General features: G+C 32.4%; 4 protein-coding genes and 1 long non-coding RNA gene across 6 annotated transcripts; 2 read left to right on the plus strand and 3 right to left on the minus strand.

The window, feature by feature from the left end:
• The first annotated feature begins 3,256 nt into the window (after positions 1-3,256).
• On the plus strand, positions 3,257-6,144 carry LOC105765594 (alpha-L-fucosidase 1). The gene is made up of 3 exons (XM_012584785.2): positions 3,257-3,937; positions 4,036-4,275; positions 5,281-6,144. Exons 1-3 carry the CDS (start codon positions 3,387-3,389, stop codon positions 5,948-5,950), a joined length of 1,461 nt encoding a protein of 486 aa, XP_012440239.1. The 5' UTR covers positions 3,257-3,386; the 3' UTR covers positions 5,951-6,144.
• A 1,699-nt stretch (positions 6,145-7,843) lies between these two features.
• Positions 7,844-13,424, minus strand: LOC105765591 (DEAD-box ATP-dependent RNA helicase 7). Its single transcript, XM_012584781.2, has 14 exons — positions 12,112-13,424; positions 11,774-11,908; positions 11,553-11,693; positions 11,320-11,431; positions 11,119-11,189; positions 10,849-11,003; positions 10,666-10,774; positions 10,485-10,586; positions 10,339-10,399; positions 9,564-9,732; positions 9,388-9,484; positions 9,140-9,234; positions 8,873-9,006; positions 7,844-8,361 (listed from the first exon to the last, which is right to left on the minus strand). Exons 1-14 carry the CDS (start codon positions 12,601-12,603, stop codon positions 8,120-8,122), a joined length of 2,115 nt encoding a protein of 704 aa, XP_012440235.1. The 5' UTR covers positions 12,604-13,424; the 3' UTR covers positions 7,844-8,119.
• Positions 13,425-14,849: 1,425 nt separating this feature from the next.
• On the minus strand, positions 14,850-16,482 carry LOC105765597 (embryo-specific protein ATS3B). Its single transcript, XM_012584787.2, has 3 exons — positions 16,298-16,482; positions 16,070-16,177; positions 14,850-15,271 (listed from the first exon to the last, which is right to left on the minus strand). The coding sequence occupies exons 1-3, from the start codon at positions 16,418-16,420 to the stop codon at positions 14,948-14,950; spliced, it is 555 nt and encodes a 184-aa protein (XP_012440241.1). The 5' UTR covers positions 16,421-16,482; the 3' UTR covers positions 14,850-14,947.
• Positions 16,483-18,819: 2,337 nt separating this feature from the next.
• Positions 18,820-21,124, minus strand: LOC105765593 (xyloglucan galactosyltransferase XLT2). Of its 2 annotated transcripts, XR_001124838.2 has the most exons (3): positions 19,369-21,124; positions 19,178-19,225; positions 18,820-19,093 (listed from the first exon to the last, which is right to left on the minus strand). XR_001124838.2 is itself a non-coding variant. In XM_052625428.1 (2 exons), the coding sequence occupies exon 1, from the start codon at positions 20,932-20,934 to the stop codon at positions 19,381-19,383; it is 1,554 nt and encodes a 517-aa protein (XP_052481388.1). In that variant the 5' UTR covers positions 20,935-21,124; the 3' UTR covers positions 18,820-19,093; positions 19,369-19,380. The 2 variants fall into 2 exon arrangements, 1 of the variants encoding a protein (XP_052481388.1); XM_052625428.1 differs by lacking the exon at positions 19,178-19,225.
• Positions 21,125-24,106: 2,982 nt separating this feature from the next.
• On the plus strand, positions 24,107-24,913 carry LOC128035585 (uncharacterized). Its single transcript, XR_008192064.1, has 3 exons — positions 24,107-24,257; positions 24,340-24,698; positions 24,796-24,913. It is a non-coding gene; the product is annotated as an uncharacterized LOC128035585 (long non-coding RNA).
• The last annotated feature ends 332 nt before the right edge of the window (positions 24,914-25,245 follow it).

Below are 25,245 nucleotides of genomic sequence, written 5' to 3' on the forward strand. Positions count from 1 at the left end.
TGGGATTTCTTGAATGTTAATGTCACAACAATCATAATTCAAAACAATGAATCTAAAAATAATAATAATCAGAATTTAAGGACTCAATTGGATTGAGTGGTCCAATCGATTGAGTTGAGACTTTAATGTATTATTCGTAAGTCCAATAAAATTATTGAATTAGATTTTCAATACACCAATAAAAATCAACTAAATTGAGTCAAAAAAAGACCTAATAATTCAACATATGGCCATTCATGTTATCTTGTATGGTATGAATAAGATCAATAATATGCCTCAAAAACAAAAATCAATAATAATGCTAATAAAGTGGTCTAGATACATATACTTTTGTGATAAAGTATAGCATGAGTTGAAATGTAATATGGTATGTGTTGCTAATAGAAGAAAATTTTGCTCATAAATAATAGATATGAAAAGTTCTAGTAAAAATTTAATTCTATTTGCTTGATTTTCTTTATTTTATTTCGTGGTATTGTGAGTTTTCACGCTACTCATTGTTCGTCTTTTTCTCTCTCTCATTAATGTTTTTTATTTTTTTTTCTCCTCATTAATTCAACGTGCATTCTTTTTTTTTTCAATTTACAGATCTATTTTGTGGTATTTTTGTTGTCTTCACAAGCTATGATGGATATATTGCGGTACTTGTTGATGCTGAACCTCCATTAGCCACCAATAATTTCATTTGGAAAGTGGGTTGATTGTAGATATTCAAATGGTGGCTCTTCATTGACTTCTTAACATGTTTCTATTTTGAGAGTATTTTGAAATAATAAATAATTTCATGAGTCGGTTTGAACCCGTGTTATCTTATGCTATATATTATTTTTAACAAGTCTTCGCTTTTGGAGATTTTTGTCTTGTCTTGTATAAGTTTTTTAGTTCTGCTTTTACAAATGATTTGAGGGATAGTTTTATTATTGTCCTCTCCTATTTGGTTGATATTTGATTCTTTTGTTGATTTGTCCTCCACTTTGGATCATCCGAGGTCAATTTTTTTTATCTTGATAGGTGGTTGCAATCATTCCAGATATATCGTTCATGAGTTGTGGCAGAATCTATTGTCAACGTGCCGTAATATTCTATTGAGCTAAGGCCGAAGCCTTTGTCATGTTGGTAGAGCTTGTCCTTCATCGTCAACAACAGGATCTAAAATTGGAAAAATATATGAATTTAAATTTAAATATAACACTAGAGCAATGAATTATTAAAGAGTAATCACTTTCACTAATTTTTATAGAGTTAATTTCATCAAACATTCCTAAATTATGATTTTCGTTTTTGTTTGGTTCTCAAATTTCAAAATATTCTAATTACATCCTTAAATTATCAATGTTATATCAAATTGGTCCTTCTATTGTTGAAATCGTTAGTTTAACCATTTAATATGATATAATTTAAAATAAAATTTTAAAGAAAAGTAAAAGCGTTCTTGTGTAACTTTTAAAATTAAAAGTAAAAATAAAATAAAATCGAAAAAGAGAGTGAACAATAGTTTATGTAAATGCTTGAAAACCTCAAAATCAAGAATTTTACAATATTCATTTTTCTTTAAAATTTTCATATTAAGTTATGTCACGTAAAATCGATATCCCATTTAACAATTAATTTAACAATTTTAGTAACATAATGACCTTATTGATATAATATTGATAGTTTAGGGACCAAATTAAAGTGAAAATTTTAATTTGGAGATGTTTGTGTAATTAATTCATTTTCATAATAGTTTGTTTTGTTAAACAAATTAATTTTAATAATTTTAATATTTTGTTAAACACGCGCACAGGAGTTCACTAAAACTTTCTAGGGGGAGTGGCATAACAAGGCTTCTAAGTAATGTGAGACCGAATCCTTTATGAAGCCCAAAATCTTGTGCCTATAGAAAAATAACCCAACAGCCTCTTCTTTATGCACATACTCGATCTTGAAGGTTGATAACAAATTTAAAAGAGTTTTGGTAAAATTAGGTTTTCACATTCTATTTAAAATATGAGACAATTTAGAGTTTAAACCTTTAATGTCTAAGTTCGACTTGAGCCAACCCATTTCTAAATTTGTAATATTTTATGTTATTATCTTTGTGTTGGTGTTTTGTTTCCTTTTTCTACCAAAAGAGCGGTACAGGAACCAAACTTGAATAAACAAACCTTTGTTCATGTTTCGTTTGTTTATTTTTAAGTTTGTTCGTAATCGTTAGAAATTTCAAAATTTTCGTTCGTGTTCGTTTATTTAAAATTATACGTGTTTATGTTCATTTACTTAATGCTCATGAACATGTTCATTTAAACAATGTTCAAGAACAATATTCATGAACGATAAACAAACAAATAATAAATAAGCATATATATTTAGATATAAAATAGTCAAATATAAATATTAATAATCATATTATAAATAAAAAAACATACAAACCAAAATAATGTTATTGATATATGCCAATGGAAAAATAAATATGCTTTAAACGAACATAAACGAGCTTGTTCATGAATATAAGTGAACTAAACAAGCTTTGTTCATGTTCATGTTTAGCTCATTTAACAAACGAGCCTCAAAACCTTGTTATTGTTCATTTATTTAACTTAATGAACAAACAAAAATCGAACTGTTAATGAACTGTTCATCGAACCCTATGTTAATTTACAGCCCTATCTGTTGAGAGCCATGTTTGGTTCACATAGGGGGTGCCTCGATTGGTTCAAGTGGTACCATACCCCAAGTATGTTGTCTATAAGTCTTAGGTTGGTGGTTCAAGTCTCCCCGTGCACAAGTTAGGTTATCCACATAATTGTTATTACGCCTTACATTTACACCTCTCCCGTAAATCTTGCAATTTAAATGAACTATACATGGATCTCGACATTGTTGAGGCTTGACTAATAGCCCGATAGACGAAAAATCAAAAATTTCTCTCTTTGGACCCCTTAATAAATATATTAACATCATACATAAGCCCGACCCGAATTTAACTTAACCTAACTCATCACTACGTGAGGACTACTATGGAATAAAACAGGCTGCCCACACCTCCACCAGCAAGGCCCCGTCTCCCCTCATTCTCTAATATTCCCTAATTAGGTCAAGATGACACATAGGCTTACATTTTTTTAAACAATATCTCATTATTATAGTATGAAATATTATGAATTACACGTGCCTTGTTCAACTTCATACAGTTTGAGAAGGACAATGCAACCCGTGAATGCTGTCACTAAATTCTGTAAAGAAAAACAACAAAAGCTTTCTTCTTTCTTTCATGCTTCACTTTTTTGCTTGTCATCGAATCTGCAATACCCTCTTTTTGTTTGGTCCCATTATCGTCTTATCATCTTATGCTTTTTCTCTTTTCACCACTTCATTATTAGCAAACAACCAAGTCCATAAACTTTATGGCTAAGTTTTGGTATTTGGTATGCATGATCACATTCCTCGAGCTGTCAAAATTGGCTATTTCCCGGCCTGAACAAGTTCCAACACCACCACTACCAGTGCTACCACTTCCAACATTTTCACAACTCAAATGGCAACAAAGAGAACTCATAATGTTCCTTCATTTCGGTGTCAACACATTCACAGACTCCGAACTGGGCACCGGCAAAGAAAACCCATCAATATTCAACCCCGTCGGTCTCGATACCAAACAATGGGTCACCGTAGCTGCCGAGGCAGGGATTTCTCTAATGATCCTCACCGCAAAACACCACGATGGCTTCTGCTTATGGCCTTCTAAATACACCGACCACTCCGTTATATCCTCTCCTTGGAGAAACGGCCACGGCGACGTTGTACAAGAGTTCATCGACGCTGTCAAGACCCATGGCGGCGGCGGCATCGATGCTGGGCTCTACCTTTCGCCATGGGATCGTCATGATAAAAGATACGGACATGATTTGCAGTACAACGAGTATTATTTAGCTCAGTTACAAGAACTGCTTTCTAAGTAAGATTCAAAAACCAACACCCCTTTTTTTTTCTTTAAATTATATTGAACTTTCTATATATTCTGATCATTGAAACATTTTGACATACATTTGGCAGATATGGGAGTGTGAAGGAGATATGGTTTGATGGATTCAAGGGCAAAGAAGCTAGGAACATGTCTTACTACTTCTCTGATTGGTTTGCAATGGTGAGAGAGTTGCAGAGTTCGATCAACATATTTTCCGATGCCGGTCCTGATGTACGGTGGGTCGGGAACGAAAAAGGATCCGCCGGAAACACGAGCTGGTCTACCATAAATAGTACCTTGCTGTCGATCGGAAACCTAAGCGTTCTCGAGTAATTTTCTAAACTTGGAAAAAAAATTTATCTTACATAGATAGAGTAATGGTAACATGGTAAGTTATTTTTTATGCGTTTAATTAAAATAATCATTAATTTTATATTTTTAGGCCATAATTACAACTTTTAAAATTGGTAAAATACTAAAATTTACCCTTAAAAATTATATATTTTGTTTATTTAGTTTTGATTCTAAAAGTTAACTCCTAATATTTATATATTGTGTCATTTAGTCTCTCATTTTTCTTTTCTTTTTTACAGTTTTGCTTTCTTTTCCTTTTTTTTAATATTTTCACCTAAAAAGTGAACAAAATTATCAATTAAATTTGAACAAAAAACTATATACGAAAACACCAAAAAATTAAGATAATAATTTTCATCTTGTCTCATTCTTTTAAAAATTTGAAAAATTATAAGATTAAATCTACAACTTAATATATAGTATAGGACTAGTAGTAAAATTTACCCAAATGAATTTCTATTATTTAAGTCAGGACTAAAATTTTATAATCCAAAATAGTACGTAGAGTCTAACGTATACATATAAAAGAGGACTAATAGTAAAATTTGACCAATCTAAAATACGGGTGTTAATTTTTAATGTAGGTTAAGTGAATATAATACTCATTAAGGAAAGACCCTTTCCTTTCTCCCTTATCCCAATCACCTTTTAGCTTTTCTTGATTAATGATTATTAAAACATGTAATTTAGACTTTCGATTAAATTCGAAGTTTAATTTAGTTGATTTATAAAATTATTTGAATTTAATTTTTTGTCCTCGTAACTTATTTGATTAATAGTTGTATTGCACTATTTTATTAACAGTAAATCTATTTATATGTGAATTTTAAGTTAAAATGATTCGAATATCACAATCTACAATCCGCAATTTATTTGATTAGTAAGTTCATCCCATTAGTTGACACTACTTTATCAAGTGTGAAATGTGTGATTAAAAGTTCCCCAACTAACCACCTCTTTTTGCATTTCAATAATGCAAGCTATCTCAATACGGGAGATCCAAAAGGAACCAATTGGTTGCCGGCAGAGTGTGATGTTTCAATCCGAGAAGGATGGTTTTGGCATAAATCACAATCACCAAAGATGTTAAGCCAGCTTCTAGACATCTACTACAAGTCAGTCGGTAGGAATTGCGTCATGTTACTCAATGTACCGCCCAATTCAACCGGACTCATATCAGAATCTGATATTCATAGATTAAAAGAGTTTCGAACCGCGATCGATACGATATTCTCCACCAATTTAGCTGAAAAATGTACTGTTAAAGTTAGCAGCCAGAGAGGAGGAAAAGGCGGTGGGTTTGGTCCAGAGAACGTGTTGGATAATGACCATGTATGGACGTATTGGTCACCGAAAGAAAATAAAAACGAGCATTGGATCGAAATAAAGGTACCCAATGCCGAAGAAGGAATGAAATTCAATGTGGTGAGGATTCAAGAACCAATTGGACTAGGACAAAGGATCATAAAGCATGAAATATATGTGGATGGTAAGAAAGTGGTGCAAGGGACCACAGTGGGATATAAAAGGCTACATAGACTTGAAAAGGTACTTCATTGTAGGGTTGTGAGGATTATTGTAAAGGAATCAAAGGGATTGCCTTTGATATCTTCAACTGGTTTGCATTTAGATCCTTATTGGAAACCCTAGAAGTAATTGGGTTTTCAACATTAATATAGTTTAGTTTTTTTATTGGAATAAAGAAATGGTTTAATTGTGCTTTAAGTTCTTGTATTTTTCATACATTTCAAATTTAGTTTCTTTTTAATTTTTAATTTTGAGAAATGTAATCCTGTTAAAATTCTCAATAATTCATGTCCATTATAATGTTTGTTCTTTTATTACATGAATATTAAATATTTTTACCATTTCAAAATATCACACCAATAAATTTAATTATGTATTAATAATTAGATCTAAAATTTTAAAACAAAAATATAGAAAAATAAGAATATTTAAAATATATTTTAACCAAATAAATGCAGTATCAATATTTTTTTTCTGACCGGAAATACAGTCTCAAGTATTCTAGAATATAATTTTTGACTCCTGTATCACACTATCAAACAACAAAACTTGCTCAATAACGCTTCAAGTTAAACCCTATATGGTAAGCCCCAAATTACACACACTTCATAAATGTTAGATTGTTTGAGAAGAGTCACTTTATAACTCTTCTTCGACCAGGTGGAGGAGAAATTGTTATATAATTATAATTAAAATGACCTGACCTGGGGTCAAGCTCGGAATCTGACCTGGTAATAAAAGACGACAGACATTCTAAAAGGGACTTCTTCTTCTCTGACCCAGAACACCATCTTCTCTCATTGTGAACCTCTATCTTGACTTCCGTTGATACCTTGTATTAATAATTTTAAATCTCTTTTTTTTTGAAATAATATGAAAGAGAAGATGATATTAATACCAATATTAAATTAGATTTGATAATAATAGTTGTTGTGCAATTTTAGTTGCCGGTTTTTTAAGTTTGTGATCTTTAAGGATGATTGGGATGTTGGTGGATTTGTCCATAAAATGGCTTAAAATAACTTAAAATATTAGAAATAATGATTCCGCTGTATAAAAATATTATCTTTCTTAAAGAAATCTGAAATATTTTTGTAAAATCTGAAAATATTCTGCATATCGAATGAAGTGAAGCTGGCTGTCTATTTATTATTTATTTAATAATAAAGTGTGGGGTCCATTTGAAAGCTTTCTTAATCTCAAAAAATACGTGTCACAAATTTATATGTATATTTAAGTCACTACACGTATCACAATGTAAAATTGGGTGCTGAAACCTTCACTTCAAATATATATTAATGAAAAAGCATTCCAAATTTATAATTACTCTTATACCACTTATTGAGACTCTAAGTCAATAAAAACTTTGATAATTTTAAGATTTGATTTTATATTTCATCTTATGAAAAAAATGTGATTTTTCTTCTAATTTTCTTAGTTAATTAAATATTGAATTAATTATTTTATTTAATATTTTAAATGATAGATTTTTTTGAGTTATTTTAATACCATTTTGTTTCACAACTATATAGCAATTCCAAGCAAGGAATTGTTATAGATTTATATATATATATATATATATATATATACAATGTCTCCTTTTATTTGTAATGTTATTCTAATCAAAAATATATTTAAATGTACCTAAATTTCTTTATTGTTGCAATAATGATATGGTATCAATTAAATTAAAACTTAAACCACATTATTATAATTTTTTGTAATTTTCATTTGATCAAAATTTAGTGTGTAAAATAATGTGAAATCAAAATTTTATTTTATTTTAGATTTTAAAATATTATAATTGTATAACAAAATATACAAATATAACCTTTATAACAGTTAATCGATGATATTTTTGAATATTTGAATATTTAGGTTCAAATTTAATATTTTAATTCGTTGTTTGTTTATATTCTATTATGCATATTGATTTGATTCTATTTTTACGGTAAATTCTCAAAAGTTTGTACATATATTTTGTCGGTTTATATTTCCAAAAGTATTAACTTTTTTCCTTATGGTCTGTACTCTGTAGGCAAAGAATATACATATTTAGATGCAAATTTTTACATCTTCACCAACATGGTGACTATGAAAAACAAAACCCCTTTGAGGAACACTGAATAATCAGATAAATAAATAAAAATACGTAGGCTCATTAAGAACATTTTCTTTATCTTCAGAAATAATTTTGCTTACAAAAAGCGTAAGTAAGCTATTTCCCTTTAATTTGATGACTGAAATCAAACCACAGATATATATATATATATATATATATTTAGTGAGCTCTCACCATTTCTTGCTACTGTAGCGGCCTCGCCCACCACCCGAAAACCGATCGTTTACTCTATCAGAAAATCCACCTCGGCCACCTCTGCGGCCAGAGAACTTACCACCACCACAACTTCCACCGCCGCCGCTTCTATCACCTCTTCCACCACCGAATCTCCCTCTTGACTGGTCTCTTTCTTGTAAACGTGGCAATTTTTTCTTCAACGTCTCTAATCTAACATTATTTGCATTTTCAGCACCTGAAACAAGAAGGCAAACGTGTAATACCTAGACAGTAAAGTGTTGTCCACTAACCATGAGCAATGAATACCCACAATGCCTTACAGGACATAGGTCGAACCTCATGAAGCACAAGTATGAGTTCTCTTAGTGGGTGATTATGTGCAACGCGCATCATTCGACATCTCAAGCACCTCAACAAGGCACTCTAGTTTTGTAAATCTATTGCCTCTTTAGGCATTCAAGCTCTCAACAGAATTGAGAGGTAAAATTTTCGAACGTGTTGGGATCTACTGACTCTAAGACAGATGACATTTTGTAGGTTTCTCTGAAAAGAATCAGAAATCCTAACAACTAGCCGGTAAATAAAGGAAAACTAAAATGAAAAAAGAACTTGAACCAACACCAATCACATAACTTGAGGGAAACATATACACATTTTTATATACTGAAATGAATGCGCAGGTCAGGCAACAACAAAGAAGCAGCATATCATATAATCACAAATTCAATCATGAAAAGAAAAAATACCAGCCAGAAATGTTCCGACATCATCTTCTGCAACATCAAATACTGCACCCATTCCATCAGCAGTAAGGGTCAGTCCCTGCACTGAGTGAACCTTTTCCTCAGGCAAGAATCTTTTCAACACACCAAAAACAAATCTAAACATCAAAAAAGAAAAAAAAAAGAATCAAGTTAGGAGAGTTCATCAACAAAAAAAGAAAAAAAAAGACGTGCGTGAAGAATTTCATCAATTACAAAAATACACAACTGAAAAAGGTTACATGAACTTACGAAAGTGTGTAAATAGGTTTTCCAGCTTCAAGAAGTAATGTAACATGGTTCTCCATAGATGTTAGAAGGGATCTACTCTTTATTTCAGAATAACCCTGAAAAAATCATGCAATGGTTAGGTCCTTTCAACCAAATTGGAAAGTAAACCAGGGTTAAATAATCACTTAAATAATGCAAACACTAGAAAACATGATTTCATAATATGAAGAGCATCAAAAGGTCCGGTACGGATGAGGAAGAGAACTCACTGCAGCCTTGGCTAGTGCTTTGGCAAGTAGATCTTCTGCTGATAAACCAGAAGTCTCTAATAGCTCCTGAGCAATGGACTTGAAGGCAGGAATTACACTGTAATCTCATATAGGGTAAGATTTGAGTTGACAAGTTACAAAGAAGAGATAAAATAAAATCATTAGCTAGTGTATACCTGTCAGAGACTTCGGCTATTATTTTGGCCGCTTCTACACCAGCAGATTTAGCTACATCAACTGGCTGAGGAGCAGATATGTGCTCAAATTTCACTCCAGATTCTCTTTCTATCTTAGATATGCTCGACCTTTTAGGATCATAAAGCATGACAGCAACTCCAGTATTGCCTGAAATTTTAGTTACTTTCTCGGTATCACTTCAAATTTCAATAACAAAAACTATAAATAAATAGATAAAAAAATAAAACTCTCTAGTTCTCTCAATTTTAAAATTGAGCAAATTGACTCCTCTAAGAAGAAATCAAAATAATTTAATCCCTGTCAATTTTGAAAGTGAGCAACTAGCACAATTAATCACAAAGTTAATGTTTTCCATCAATTGTACATGATTTTAATTAGTATAATAATAAATTTAGCCTTCAAAGTTTACATATTCTGTCAATTTGGTCCTAATTTATAAAATTTATCCTGCAATATTTGTATAAATGTGTAAATGTTGAGGTTGAATTTATTAGAATTAAGGTTAAAATGACAAAATATGTGAACACGAAAGTTAAATTTGTTACTATACCAATAAAAAAATATATACAATTGATGGAAGACATTAACCCCATGCGTAATTATTCTTAGTTGCTCACTTTCAAAATTGATAAGGATTAAATTACTTTGATTTTTTTAGAGTGACCAATTTGTTCAATTTCAAAATTAAGAGGGACTAGAGAGGTCTTTTTACCAAATAAATAAATATGAGCGGACTTATAAATTATAATGCACCTGCTCTCCCTGTTCGTCCAGACCGATGAATATATGCTTCTACATCACGCGGTGGCTCACACTGCAACAGAATTTAATGCTATATAAACATAAAGGAATCGATAACACATTACGAGCTTTTGTAAAACATGTGTATCCAAATATACCTGGATAATTAACTGCACGTCATTGATATCTAATCCCCTTGCCGCCACATTTGTAGCCACTAATGTCATGAACTTGCCTGACCGAAACCCATTTAGGGTGACCTGCAAGCATATAAAACAAAAGAATTCATTTTGCTTTAAGGAAAGCAAGAAAAATGATATATTCTACATAACACTTCACCTCACGTTGCGCTTGCTGTATGTCCCCATGCAAAGCTCGGGATCCAGGCAATAAGCCAGCCAGCTCCGAAGCAGAATCTTTTGTCTCAGTGAATATAATAGTACGTCCACTGCTGAATTATAGCCAAATCATCAACCGGAATCTAAGTTTTCAATGTAAATTATTTTAAAACTACAAACTGACCTGCTATAACAACGAATAATATCTGGGATCAACTGTGATCTTGCAGACTTAGAACAGGGTAAAACAATATGCTTAACACTGGTACTAGCCTTCATCTTCTCTTTACCAACAAGATCAACAGTCTTCTTACTTGTTTTAAGAAATCTTGCTGCAATCTGGCAATGAAAAAGAATAAAATTCATGATAAAAAATGAAGAGGAAGAAATCCAAGTTAACAGTTTTATTTCGGATAATAAAATCCTACAACACATGAACAGTTAAGAAACATACACCCTTCACCCAGTCTGGCAAGGTGGCACTAAAAAGAAGTGTCTGAACCTTACTTGCATCCTTTACCTTGCCTGGAAAATTAAATCATTACCATAAGTAAATCACAGTACAGTGATGCGCACTGGGATAAGCGGTATCAATAATTGGAATAAAGGTACAAGCCTGTGAAAAAAGTAAAACATCATTCACTAAAATGCATACCTAATATAAGTTCAACGTCATCAACAAATCCCATTCTCAGCATTTCATCCGCCTCATCAAGAACTCGAAATTTCAATGAACCTAAGTGAATATTCCCCCTCTCTATGTGATCCTGCAACACTTGCACTAGGACATTTAACATCCTCAAATAGTAAAAATATTTCAATAAAATAGATATAAAATTTAATGACATCTCTAAAGTCTAAACTAACAAAACCTCTTGAGCAAGTTACCTTTATGCGGCCGGGTGTCCCGATAACTATATCAACTCCTTTCTTCATTTTCATCTCTTGCGTGTGGTACGGAGCTCCTCCATATAAACAACATGATGTCAACCCCACCACCTCGCCATAAACTTCAAAGTCCTCGAAAACCTATAAATGAACGGGCTAGTTTAACATAAACTTCACAAACAAAAAGGCACCATTGAAGAATTAGATTAGTAGCACTATACCTGTTTAGCCAGTTCCCTAGTTGGTAAAAGTACCAGAACACTTGGTGCCCTGCCATATCCATTCTTCCTTGATGCTTTTACAGTCCCGTTGGTTAAAGACTCCAGTATTGGCAACACAAAGGCCAGTGTCTTACCCTGCGCAATAGCAAACAACCATAAACCAGGCCAACAAAGCTTAACAGCCATAGTGCATCAATCACAGTTAAACATTAAAAGTAAGGAGAACACAATTTGAACCATACATTTCATATGATATTTCTCCAAGAAAAGGTTCCTTCATAATTCGAATCAACAGATCAAATAAGTACATGCATTTTTCAAAAAACGAAGATTAATACCTGACCGGTACGAGCACGGCCAACCAAATCAGTGCCATCAAGAATAACATCAAAAGTCAAGGCCTGAATAGGAAACAAAGATTCAATCCCCTTCGATTTAAGTTTCTTCCTAACTGCTTCCGAGATCCGAAACCTCGATACCAAATTCGGATCCTCACTTTTACCTTTATCCTCGTCATCCTTCTCCAATTTCTCTTTGTTTTTCTTTTTCTTCTTCTCTGTCACTTTCACTTTTACCTTCACCTTCACATCTACCGGCTCGACGATCTCCGAGCTCGTCTCGCTCCTTTCGTCCTCTTCTAACTGAAGCTCCGATGCCTTCCGTTTCTTCTTACTCTTCTTTACCTCCAAATCGTTTTCATCTTCTTTAACCTTCGGATCCTTCAGTTTCTTCACTTTCTTATCGGTTTCTGGATTTTTTAAAGCGAGTTTATTCTTCATCTTTTTATCTTCTTTCTTGTGTTTATGATCGGATAAAGCTAATGAAGGCATTTTAGATTTTAGATTGTTAACAACTGAAAATTTTAAAAAAAATGAAAAAAAGAGATTGAAGATCTGTGTAGAAAACAAAAGAAATGCGAGAATGTCTCAGCGAAGGGAGTTTCTTTCTCTTACTGCAATAGTTTATGTGGCAGGTAAGCGCGGGAAGGAAACCGGAAGAGCAAATAACAATATTAATGAGGTGGATTGGATCTGGACCGTTGGATTTTGAGACTCTGCAGTCTTGGATGTTCGCCGTTAGATCTGGGTTGTTAGTTTTGACCGCCTTGAGTAGAATAGGCTTTTTCTGTTATTCTAGTGTAAATATTTACGTAATCATATGGATAAAAGCCACGTCATCTCTTTCGTTAAGAATTTAATAAAAATTTTTATAATTAAATGGTTAAAATTGAAATATACTAATAATCAGGCCATCATTTGTATAATTTACCTATATATTATCATGATTGTAACCCCGCATGATGCACACTAATTCCAAATTGATGAAAACATCTCCCATACAAAACTTTGTAGAATCGTATCTGATTTTAAGCTCTTTCATTTTATTATTTTACGCTACTATTATTTATTAGGGTAAACTATTAAAATAATCTTTTGTTTATTCATATCATATTTTAGTTATTTATGTTTGAAATGTTACGTCTTAATCACTTATGTTATCGCGTTGTAACATTTTAAACACTAAATCATTAATTATTGTTAACGGTGATTAAACCATCATTTCAAACACAAAATTTAAGTTAATTTATACAATCGATCCCCATATTTTTTTCGTTTTGAGTAATTTAATTTTCTTCTTTTATTTTTTATATTTTTTTCTATTCTTTTCGCTTCTCCTCCATTTTCCTCCTTACTCCATTTTTAACGTAATTTTTTTATTTTTCTATTTGTTAAAATCAATCTCTATACTTTTATTTTCTTGAACAATTTAATTTTTTCGAGTGAGGCGGGATTGAAAATTTAATTTTACTCGGATCATTCTTGAATTGCACTCCAAAATTTGAACCAAATTCGCACTTAAAACCTAACTCCAAAATTTTATGAGCTTAATTAAGCTTTTTAATTTTAATTAATAATGATCTCGAATCCAACTTGAACTAAAATAAAAAATGAAAAAAGAGCAAGCAATGGCAGTTATGGATACCAATGTCCGCAAGCTTCTTTGGTCACCATCTTACTACTACTGACTAGAAGCAAAAAATTGTTTTAAGAGGTCAAAAATGAATAAAAATAATTTGAAAGGCCAAAATGCATTTTTACTATTATACTAACTTGTGATTTCCTAAAAACTAAAGGAACCATATAAGCAAATTTCCATTTTGGAGGTCAAAGTTATAGCCTACCCTTCTCTCCACAGTCCACCACCCCTGCTATTGGCGCCGATAAATAGGTTCTGCAACGTCACGGTAAAGTGGTAAAAAAAATGATTTCAAGCCTTTAGTTAACATCAGTCCTGAATTTGATCCGTAAAAAACTATGACCCCTTCCATTTTCTCTAAAAAGAAAATATATTGATTCTACAACATTCAAATTATACACGGAGAATTTACTCTAAAGCTCTCGCTACGACTGAATCGCGTGAAGTAATAAAAGATTTGATTTTAAGTTTTCAATTGACATCAATCACAAGTTTGATCCCTAAACAACACCTACATTTTTCAAAAAAGAAAATATATATAGGTTCTACAACATTCAAAATATGCATGGAGAATGTACTCTAAAGCTCTCGTTACGACTGAATCACGGTGAAGAAATAAAGGACACATTTTCTAGTATTCAGTTGACCTCAATCCCGAGTTTGACCCCTAAACAACCCTTAACCTTTTCCCTTTTCAAAATAGAATATATGTAGATAGATTCTACAACAATCAAAATATGCATGGAGAATCAGAGTGAAGTAGTAAAGGACTTGATTTCTAGTATTCAGTTGACCTCAATCCCGAGTTTGATCCATATATAGGTAGATAAGTAGATAGATACTACAATGTTCATAATATGCATGGAGGGAGAACAGACTCTAAAGCCACACGGCTTATATGCAAACTAAGTTGAATACTATACTCTCTACCATGCTCCTTCACAACAAGTTGGGGACTCCCATTACGACAAAGAGAAGATGTGCCACTATCCTACAGAAATCGCAATGAAACATAAAGATATGCAGTTCAACTACCGGTATGCAACGGTCTAGAATTCTTAACAGGCATTAATTACGGTGCAAGTAGCTAGAACCGAGAGAATAACAATGTCGATGCCAGCATGTACTTCATAGTTCAAATCACATTCTACAAATCTTTTCGGATATAGGTATAAGGGATACTTTGACAAGCCATGGTTATATGAGTGCGTAGAGTACAAACCAAAGAACAACAAATAAGAACGATGTCTGGCCAATCCATCGATGCGAAGAAGAAGCGCTATTGCAATAATTAAATCCATACCAAGTGTCACCTGGAATGAAGGTGTCATAGTAAAATGTAACAGCCCTTGAATTATAGCCATAAATCTTCACCTGCTCCGGCTTCCAACCATCTGGTCCAGTTCGGTAGAGATAAACATAGCAGATCTGATACGCACATGGTCCTTTAATCTCAAACTTATCTGAAGAACATTGTTCAAATGCCCTAGACGCTGGATCATCCAACCTCGGCACATATATCTGATTATCAAAGAATAAAATCAATATCCTTTAGCCAACATATTTTCCCTTGCAATAGATCAACCTTGAGCCATAGAAAAATTCACCAGAAATATATATTATGATATTTGATACACAAAGTTTTCCCCCTTTTTTTCATCGAAATTTGAAAGTGAGCCACAAATCAGCTTAAAACATAGACTAAGCAGCCATCATCATCACAAGAAGCTAATATCTAGTTCAGTAGGGGAAAAAACAAATTTCAAGGAAATTTATCATCTTTAAACCACTTGGAGTAATCCCTCAGGGATTTTACCATTAAATATACCATTTGATACCTAAGTTTAACTTTAATGTTCAATTTGGTACTCAGACCAAACGGACCATGTGGCTCATTAAATGTTTGACATGTGTGCTATAGTAAAAAAAAAAGCTTATGCGATAAATTAAACATTAAAGCCAAACACAGCCAAAAAAGTAACTCAGGTATCATATTAAAAATTTGTACCAAAGTGAACATCAAGAAAAAAACTCAAATACCAAATTCAAGTATCAAACCCTAGTTTTATAGTTCCAAAAATTAATCAAACTCTAATTTCTCTCCTCAAGTAATTAAACTCTAACCCTATAATTGTAATAACTAAAATTTCCTATGGAGTTGAAACTAAACCAGAAAAAAGGGGGAGGGGGCGCGGAAAGCATCTTAATTCACAGTAACATTGAAAACCACTAGCTGGTCAATTAACAGATAATTCTTAACCAACAAGCAACCATGGTAATGAAAAAATCAAATTGGGGAAAAGGGAAAAAAACTCGAACCTGGTTACCATAGGCATCACCGAAAGCAATACTGATTTGATCTCGAGTGTAACTAGTTGATGAACAGCTCGTTGTAAAAACCACCGAGTAAGAACAGCTCCCTAAATTCTGTTCTCAATTTTTTTTTGTAGTTGCAATAAAAAATTGGGAAATTTATTTTCATTCATAAGAATTCAAAACACACACGCATACATAAATTACGAGAATTTCATTGACATGTAAAGATACCTGTATATAACTGACATTGAAGGACTCAAAAGCTTGAGGCTTTTCTCTGATCGATTTAGCTTCACAATGGATGAATATGAAGCCAAAATAGAGTAAAACAACTGATGCTTTACTCATTTTCATCGAAAAATAAAACCCACTTTTTCTTTTTCCTGCACAAAAGGAATAAGGAAGGTTGATAATGATAACCAAAAATAACCAGCACATTTATGAGGGTAAAGACAAAGGAAAGGTTAAAGCGGACTGTACACTTGTCAATTTAGAATAAATTTTGAATAAATTATTATTGATAAATAATAATAATAAATCAATTCACAAAGTGAGGGCAAATATGTCCTTTAGTTTACATGATCGTTACGATACTTTCTTTGAAGTTGAAAATTGGGGATTTGCTTCCCTTTGTCGTGCCTATCAAAATACGCCTAAATCCAATCCAATCGAGTTTTATTTTTATTTAATTTTGTTATATTTATATTTCGTAATTACGCATCATATATACAACTCAATTTTGATGAATTTAAAATTAATATATAGATAACACATGACACTTTACGAATGATCAATGACTTTTCTTTAAAGGCCTACAAAATATGAGGATATACACTTCCTCTTCTCAAGTATTCTCTATTCTCTCTAGTCTCTCATTCTCTTCAATCCTCTTCAATAACCCACCTTATAATCATTTTGGAATCTTATAGTTAAGGTTGTTTGAATTAGGTAGGATTAGTATGTAAAACCAATTGAATGGGGAATCAGTCACAGTATTGATTTTAAGAAGGACATTAAATCAATCGACTCAAGAATTGGTATGGGCAAGTTGAATCGGATATTTTATAAATTTTTAATAGTTTATTTAATTGAGCTGGAATGATACTTAACCACAATATCAATGTCTTCATCAATTGTATATAATTTTGATTAGTATAATAACAAATTTAACTTTCAATGTTTACATGTGGTCATTTTAACTTTAGTTCTAAAAATTAACAAATTTTTCCTCAACGTTTACATAAATATTATGGAATAAATTATTAAATTACGAACAAATTGACAAAATGTATAAATTTTAAAAATTAATTTACTTTGGTTTTTTAAAAGGGTGATTTTATTTAATTAAAGTTGAGAAAACTGGAAAAAAAAATCTTTTTCCCAATTATTTTCTAGATTTCATATATGGAAAAACGAAAACCTTCATTTTATGTGCATAATTTAGATCAAATGTACCATTCTGTGGAGAGAAACCCAACAACGGCATTTGAGCGGGTCAGTCTCAGCTCAGGTTACTGTATCTTGGAACAAAAATTTCCCATGCCATTATTTAATTGTAGCTGCCTATTTCAACTTAAAAAAAGACAAAATTTTATCAAAACTATTTTATATGGTGCAACATAATTTTATAAAGTAATTTATTTTGGTACTTTATTTAATTTTTCTCTTTTAGTCTTTAAATTTATATTATTTCTCAAATAATTTAAAAAAAGTTTATGTTTATCAATATTATTGATGTGACAAACCTACTTTTTAAAATTAAAAAATAATTTCATGTGTATATCACATCAAGAAAGTTAAAAATATTAATTTTAATTATTTTAAAATTTTAAATAAAAATAAAATCACATTTTATAAAATTGGAAGGCCAAATAAGTTATTATCCTTTTTTTTAAGTAAACATAAAACATATGTTTTTTTTCTATAACACATTTTTACCTTTTAATTATACATATACGGTAAAATAATAATTTTATATAATGGAACACGGTAACACAAACAATTATCATAGCTCCATACTCACTATTAAAAAAAAGAAGAGTTGCAACATCGCTAACCCATATCCGTCGCCAAAACAGGGTTACGGAGCATTATCGGAATTTAAAAAACAAATACAGTTAATTCATGGCATTTACTATTTATATCTGAAACCAATCATACTCAATCAAGTTATCCCTTAAATGGACCCTCGAGGCCCAATTTATGTGTTAGAAACCAATCGGGACTAAATTGGAAACTCAAAGAATTTTTCGTGAACTTTTAAAAATTTTCCTAGGTACAGGGGATACACACCCGTACCAAACACCATTTTATTTATCTTTATTTTTACTCTCAAAAAATGCTTTTAGAAATCAATGGTCCTGGGCGAGAGTTCAATCCTCGTATTGAGTATGCAGTAATTTTAAAATTTATGATCAATGTTTATCCTCTTAATAAACCTATAGAATGAAGAAAATTAATTACTGGACTTACTCCGGTAGATACTTGGAGAAAAAAAAAACTTTTAAACAATTAGAAGTATTTAAAAAAAAAATCGAAAAAACTGAATACTCTGGGTTGATACTGAAGTTATATTTTCTTTATTTTAAGATACATAAAGTGCAATGATGCAATACTAACTTAAACGACTATATTTACTTTGTTTTCTTTTTATAATTAAGAGAGGTAATAAGATTGCCAAATTTCAAACACAGGCTCACGTCTATAGAAGAGGTTAACTATAAAACATTATTACCTGAACTTGAGTTCCACTATATCACATAATCACATAAAATTTTAATTATTAAATTCAGATCTTCAGAGTAATGGCTGAATACATGTAACAATCTAATATGAAGATCCAGGTGACTACAACAAATAAATATATATTAGGACTTATTTGGGTTATGTCATGTATTTTTATTTCTTTATCATCTCTAAGATTCCAAATCCAATCATAAGCCAAATTGGGAAAAACAATACCTTTCTTCCAAAATCAACTACTTGGCTTTCATTGTTACCACTGAAACTGCAGACAAATTATGCCATCTGCACAAATACACACAGCCCCTGAAACCCAATCTACCATTTTTTTCAAGGAAAAAAAACATATGTTTGATGAAATTTTCTTACCTGCTCTGCAACTCTGATACATTATCTTCCCCAACAAAAACTTACCATCTGTGTAATTTATATTATTACTTATAAATAACCATATACTATGTTATATATTATTATCGTATATAGAGAAATACAAATACAATCATGTCTTCCCCTGCTCTGTTCTTAAAAAAATAAAAATGAAAAAGAAAGAATGTACGTACTTATGTATATAATCATTTCCATTTGAATCCAGGCTGCTCCTGTTCTTTAATTCTCTTCAAAACTCCATCGATGGCGATATCGAATGCATCCTTTGTATTGTTTAAACCCTTTTCGGGTTTTGCATAAACTAATTTGGGAATGTATTGAATCACTTTCTCCCTCATTTGGTTTATTTCTTGTTTGCTGTAACTTTGAAGAACGGTTTTAATGGAGGAGGTACCGTTTTTGACTAAGTCACGGTGGATGAAAACAGAGTATGATTTGGGGTCATTGGGTAAGAACCATTGGTATTGAAGGTAAGCTGTTCGATGCCAGAAAAAGACCGGGATCGAACCGGCGATCATACAGTCGAAGACGGACCGGCGGGTGAAGCTGTCGCCTCTGGGTTGGAGACAAAAATCGGAATCTAAAAATGTCTGCAGGATGACGGAGGTGCCGTTGGAACAACGGCTGCCGGTGCAATCCGCGGCTTTGCATGAACCCGAAGCGTTTTTGCAATGGTTGAGGAGTAAGCCTCTGAAATCGTTCTTGATGGCGGCGCGGGGAGCTCCGACGAAGCAAAAGAGGGTTTTACGGCGGCGGTTACGGACGAAGTTTTGCCATTGGACGATATCTGAATTGGATCTTGGATGGAATCCGGTTGGGTAAGGGACGACAACGTCGAAATAGTCCCAAGGGTTCCGTTCAATTAAAAGCCGTGTGATGTTCCTCATACCCGGCATGTAAATACAGCTGGAACCCCAATCTTCATTTTTAGACCGCCGAAAATCCCACGTGATACGACCCATCGTCATGAAATGATCCCAGCCGTCGGAACGGTTCCAGTACGGTTGATCCTTTATCCATTCCAACATCATCTCACAGTACCGATCACGATCTTTCGAACTATACCCAAGCCACAAGTATTTTCCGACAGCGAGTCCGGCATAAAACGGGATGTAAAACGCCATCGCGGAATCCGGCTCCGTCGTCCGGCATTCGTGGCTCAAGACACGGTTGTGGTAAATAACTTCCATGGCGAACTGGTCAGTCCAGTACCAAGCTGGAACCAAACCCTCCGGTATGACGCCGGATAATCCGGCGGCTTCCCTCCCGAACCCACCGTTTGACAAAGCCTCACAACGCGAGTGCCATGGGTCTAAATCCGCACAGTTATCCAACAACTCCCTGTTAAAAACAGCCGGCAAGTCGTAAACAAATATCCGACCCGACGAACACCGGTCGGGTGGAGAAGAAACGGTGGAGGAAATCGAAATGTTGGCGGATTTTGAACGATGTGTTGAAAAGTTAGCCGGATTTTGAACGGGTTTATGATCGTAAGACAAAGGGGAAGGAAAATGGGTACGGCGGTGAGAAAGAGGGAGGCCACGAGCCATAAGGAGGATGATTATTTGTAACGACACGATGACGAGAAGAAGCCATAAGCGATTACTGTTGGGGAAAACGAAAGAATTTTGTGACCGGAAAGAACTCGACGTGTTTTTGCGTTCGATTGAGTTCAATTCAGGTGTGGTTGTGGCTTTCGTCGTCGAAGAAGGGGGTTTTGGGGAGTGAATCGGAAGCATGAAGATCACTTATCGGAGCAGTCGTTTTGGAAAAGTTCCGGCGGAGGTAAGTGACCGAAAAAAAAGTGATAGTGAGCTGAGTAGCGGGATTCGCTGCGGCGATGGCGGTTGTAAAAGTGGCTAAATGAAGTCTCCACAGTTGAGACCATAGAGGAATTTCGTATTTGTCTTTGTATAGGCAGTAGCCACAATGTTAATGGCACGTGGCTTGGGTTACTAGCTGTGAGGGCAACCGACAATGTGTGATGCTTTCACTGATTTACATAAACCTTCATAATGGGTTAATATAGTATTTAGTACTTTAGTTTTACTCTAATATTTAATTTGATATTTAAATTTTTTAAATCAAACAACTCAATAAAATATACAGACATTTAATTTAAAAAAATTCAAGTGTCAAATTAAATATTAAAATTAATATCAAATATCAATTTGGGATAAAAAAACTTAATTACCAAATAATATACTAACACATTCATTATTTAATTTATAATTTATAGATAGGGTAAATTTATAAACAAATAAAAATTGGGCATTTAAATTAAAATTAAGTTGCCAATAAAACCTTACCATATCCGTATCAAGTTTATTTTCGACAATTATCGGTGGTTCAATTTTAACAGCACCATGCCCCACTATTCTCTCTTCAATTCCTTTCTTTTTACCCCTCTTGACTAAGCTAAATCCACTTGATAATTCAATTTCTAATTAAGCATAAAGTTAATTTCTAATTGTAATCTTTGTTTGATATTTTGGGGATGGGTATAAATACAATAAATATATTACAACAAAATTAAATATCACAAAGTATAAATCCTTACCTAGTATTAAAATAATTCTGAATAGGATTCACATGTGGTTAGAGGTATAAATGAGACACTGATGCTCGTAAGTTACTCGAGTTCGATAAAAAAATTTGAATTTGATTTGATAATTATCGAACTAAGCTTGAGCTATCGATCGAGCTAAATTTAAGCTTAGTCATACTTGACTTGAACAAGCATCAAGACTTATCAGGCTTTTCATATGTTTATATTATAAAATTATGTCATTGCCCTAATGTATGTTATTAACCCAAAGTTTAATCATCAGGCCAAGCTTGAGCTTGATTATAAAAATTAATAAATAAATTTAATTGAGTTCAAGCTCAAGTAACTCTACTGTTTATTATCGTTTTTAAATATTTATTTATTTATTTTTATAAATTCTTTAAAATATTTACACATTTATCGAGCTTCTCCTTGTCAAAATAATAAATCGCTTTTAATAAATTACAAGTTTTTCTATTAATTGACTATCAAAATTAAATCAACCATTTTACAGGATTATTTAAAAAAGTTTACCAATTTAAACCAATTTATTTTAAGGAACAATCTTAATTTTCTTTTTCTTTTTACAATTTGCATTGAAATATTGCATCTTTATATGCATATTGCAATTTAATATGGAATAACACATTCGTAAAAGATATGAAAAATTATTTAAAAGCATTTCTTTTAGAAAATAATCTATTGCAAAATAATTAAGATTTATAAAATAAATTAGTTTTGAGAAGAATAAATTTCAATTTTTAAAATCAAACACATTCACAAGTTTTGTTCAAATATATTGACCAGATAATTTCAAATTTTTATTAGATATTGATTCCACAAAATTTTCTTTGTATTTTATATTAAAATTAATTTTTTTATAAAATTAGTTTAGCTTACGATAATTATATACATGGAAAGAAATTTTAAATAATAAAAGGGATAAAATTGAACCTATATATATACACACAGTATTGGTCCAATATGTAATATTATATATGAATTTTAATTTTGTATAATTTTATAAAAGAAATATTGATTTCATTGAATCACGGTAAATTCATTTTATGTTTACGTATGCGTATGTAAATATTTATGCTTATATAATATAAAAATAAATTGATTTATTTATTTCTTTAAAGCGTATAATAATTTATATCATAATTAATTTTTATGTGTATAATTATATTGTACCAAATCACAATTTATATATTAAATTAAATTTCATATATAACTGTAATATGTGTTTTAAGAATAATAATTAAAAATTTTCAAAGTGGTAACACAAAATATAATTTTTAAATGACACGATTTTAATTTTTTTAAAGTGTGATAAGTACAATTAAAATATAAATATAAATATATGACGAAATAGTCACAAGTATTAAATTATTTGATCGGACTAAATAAAATTAATAAGTTAAATTAATTAATTTTTTTTTGATAGAATGACTGGGTATTTATTATGAAAGAAAAAATAATAATAATAATCCAATCAGCCCAAATCAAAGGCCTAAGTCAAAGCACCAAACAGAAAAGAACCAATCTAATTTTCAACCTAAACAAATATAAAATTACACCCCCCAAGAAACGTCAATCAAAAAGCTAGAAAATTAAAAGGAAAAAGACAAAAGCATTAATTGAAATTAAATCTACCGAATGAAACCTATCCCAGTCATTAATCAGAAACAGCTTGAAACCATAAAGGCTATTGAAGAGTCATTTCCAAGGTCCCATTTGTTATGTCGATAGCTCTTCCCCATAGATTTAAACTTCATTAAGCTATCTGTTTTGGATGCTGCTCCTTCACCCAATTCTTCAATCCGGATTTCTTTGCCAATCTTCATCCAAGGTTGAAATGTGGCGGTCCAGTTCTTCTCCTATCAGGTAAATGTTTTCTTCTTTCGCGAGAGCTCTCTTTGCTAGACCATGTGCATGTGTATTCTCTAATCTATGTATGTGTTTTAAAGTAAGATCTTGAAAAAAGGATTTCTTGTTCTGAATATCTTTAATAATGGCACCTATTACCGATTTATCTGTTGACATCGCCTTGCTCTTCTTTATAGCGGTTTTGAGTCTCCCATAATTCTAATTGATCGAGATCCTAAAGCAATCCCTAATTTCATGCCTTCTAAACATGCATATGCCTCTGCTGCGAATGGTGAGGAACATTTACGTGGATAACCGTTTTATCACCATGTAGATTTCCCTCATATCCCAACCAACTAGTCCTGTCATTGATTTGAAGGTTCTACTATCCGGTCTTTGCATCAAATTTGATCGATATTCTCGATGCGTTTTCACGTATCTTGTGACTCTTGAAAATTTTTTCTCGGTTTTCTTCTCAACATTTATTCCTCATATTCTACCATATGTCTTTGAATATTCTGAGCTAATCCCCTTCCTGTTGAATTTTTGCCCTCGTGAATGAGTTTGTTTCTAAAGGACCATATCAACCATAACGCATAGCAGAAAAGCCGACACTGGTAATTGTTGTTGTTCTTGAAAACCCAGGTTAGCCACTCCCATGTATTTTGACTCGTATTCTCCATGACCCATGCTAAGTTTAATGCTTGCCACACTTCTCTTGTAAAAGGACACTCTCGGAAAACATGAAGACTCTCTTCTACTCCAAAATAACATCGTGGACAGCGGGCAGTTGAATTAACCCTCCTCAACCTGAGATTACCAAAGTGAGGGATATAATCCCATGAAATCCTCCAGATTGTAATTGCAATTTTTGAAGGCAATTGTAGGCTCCATAATTTTTTGTAAAAATTTCTTATTTCGGTCTGTAATAGGTAGTCATTAGCTGTAGAAGCATCTTGTAGTAGTTTATACGCACTACGTACTGAAAACTCACCAGATAGTTCTCCACTCCACACCTGAATATCCTCATGTTCGGTCTCTGCCAGAGGAATTTGTAGAATCTTCCGAGCAGTATCTTCTTGAAAGGTACTTTTAATTAAGTCTGACTTCCATTTTCTACTTGAATTGTCAATGAGGTCTGAAACTAACTGTAATTCTCTTCTGTTTGTGCTATTAAGCTCAGCCACCTTGTCAATCCCCTGAATCCAGTTGTCTTCCCAGATAGAAATGCTACTCCCTTTACCAACTCTCCAACCCAATCCTCTTTGGAGAAGTCCTTTTGCCCGCCAGATGCTCTTCCGGTAAATGAAGGTAAATTCCCCAACTCTGCGTTTAAAAAACTGGACTGTGGAAAATATTTAGCCTTCAAAACTCTGGCTAATAAAGAATTTGGGAAATTAATGAGACGCCAACCTTGTTTAGCTAATAACGCAATATTAAATTGACTAAGATCTCGAAAGCCTAGACCATCATTTTCTTTTAACGAACAAAGGTTTTTCCAAGTGCACCAATGAATTCCCCTTTTGCCCCCTCCTTTTTGCCACCAGAATCTTGCTATAATACTCTCCATTTCATCACAAAGAGCTCTCGGCAGTAAGAAACATGCCATAGAATAAGTCGGAATAGCTTGCAA

This window comes from Gossypium raimondii, chromosome 12 (genome assembly GCF_025698545.1).
Source record: "Gossypium raimondii isolate GPD5lz chromosome 12, ASM2569854v1, whole genome shotgun sequence".
NCBI lineage: Eukaryota > Viridiplantae > Streptophyta > Magnoliopsida > Malvales > Malvaceae > Gossypium > Gossypium raimondii.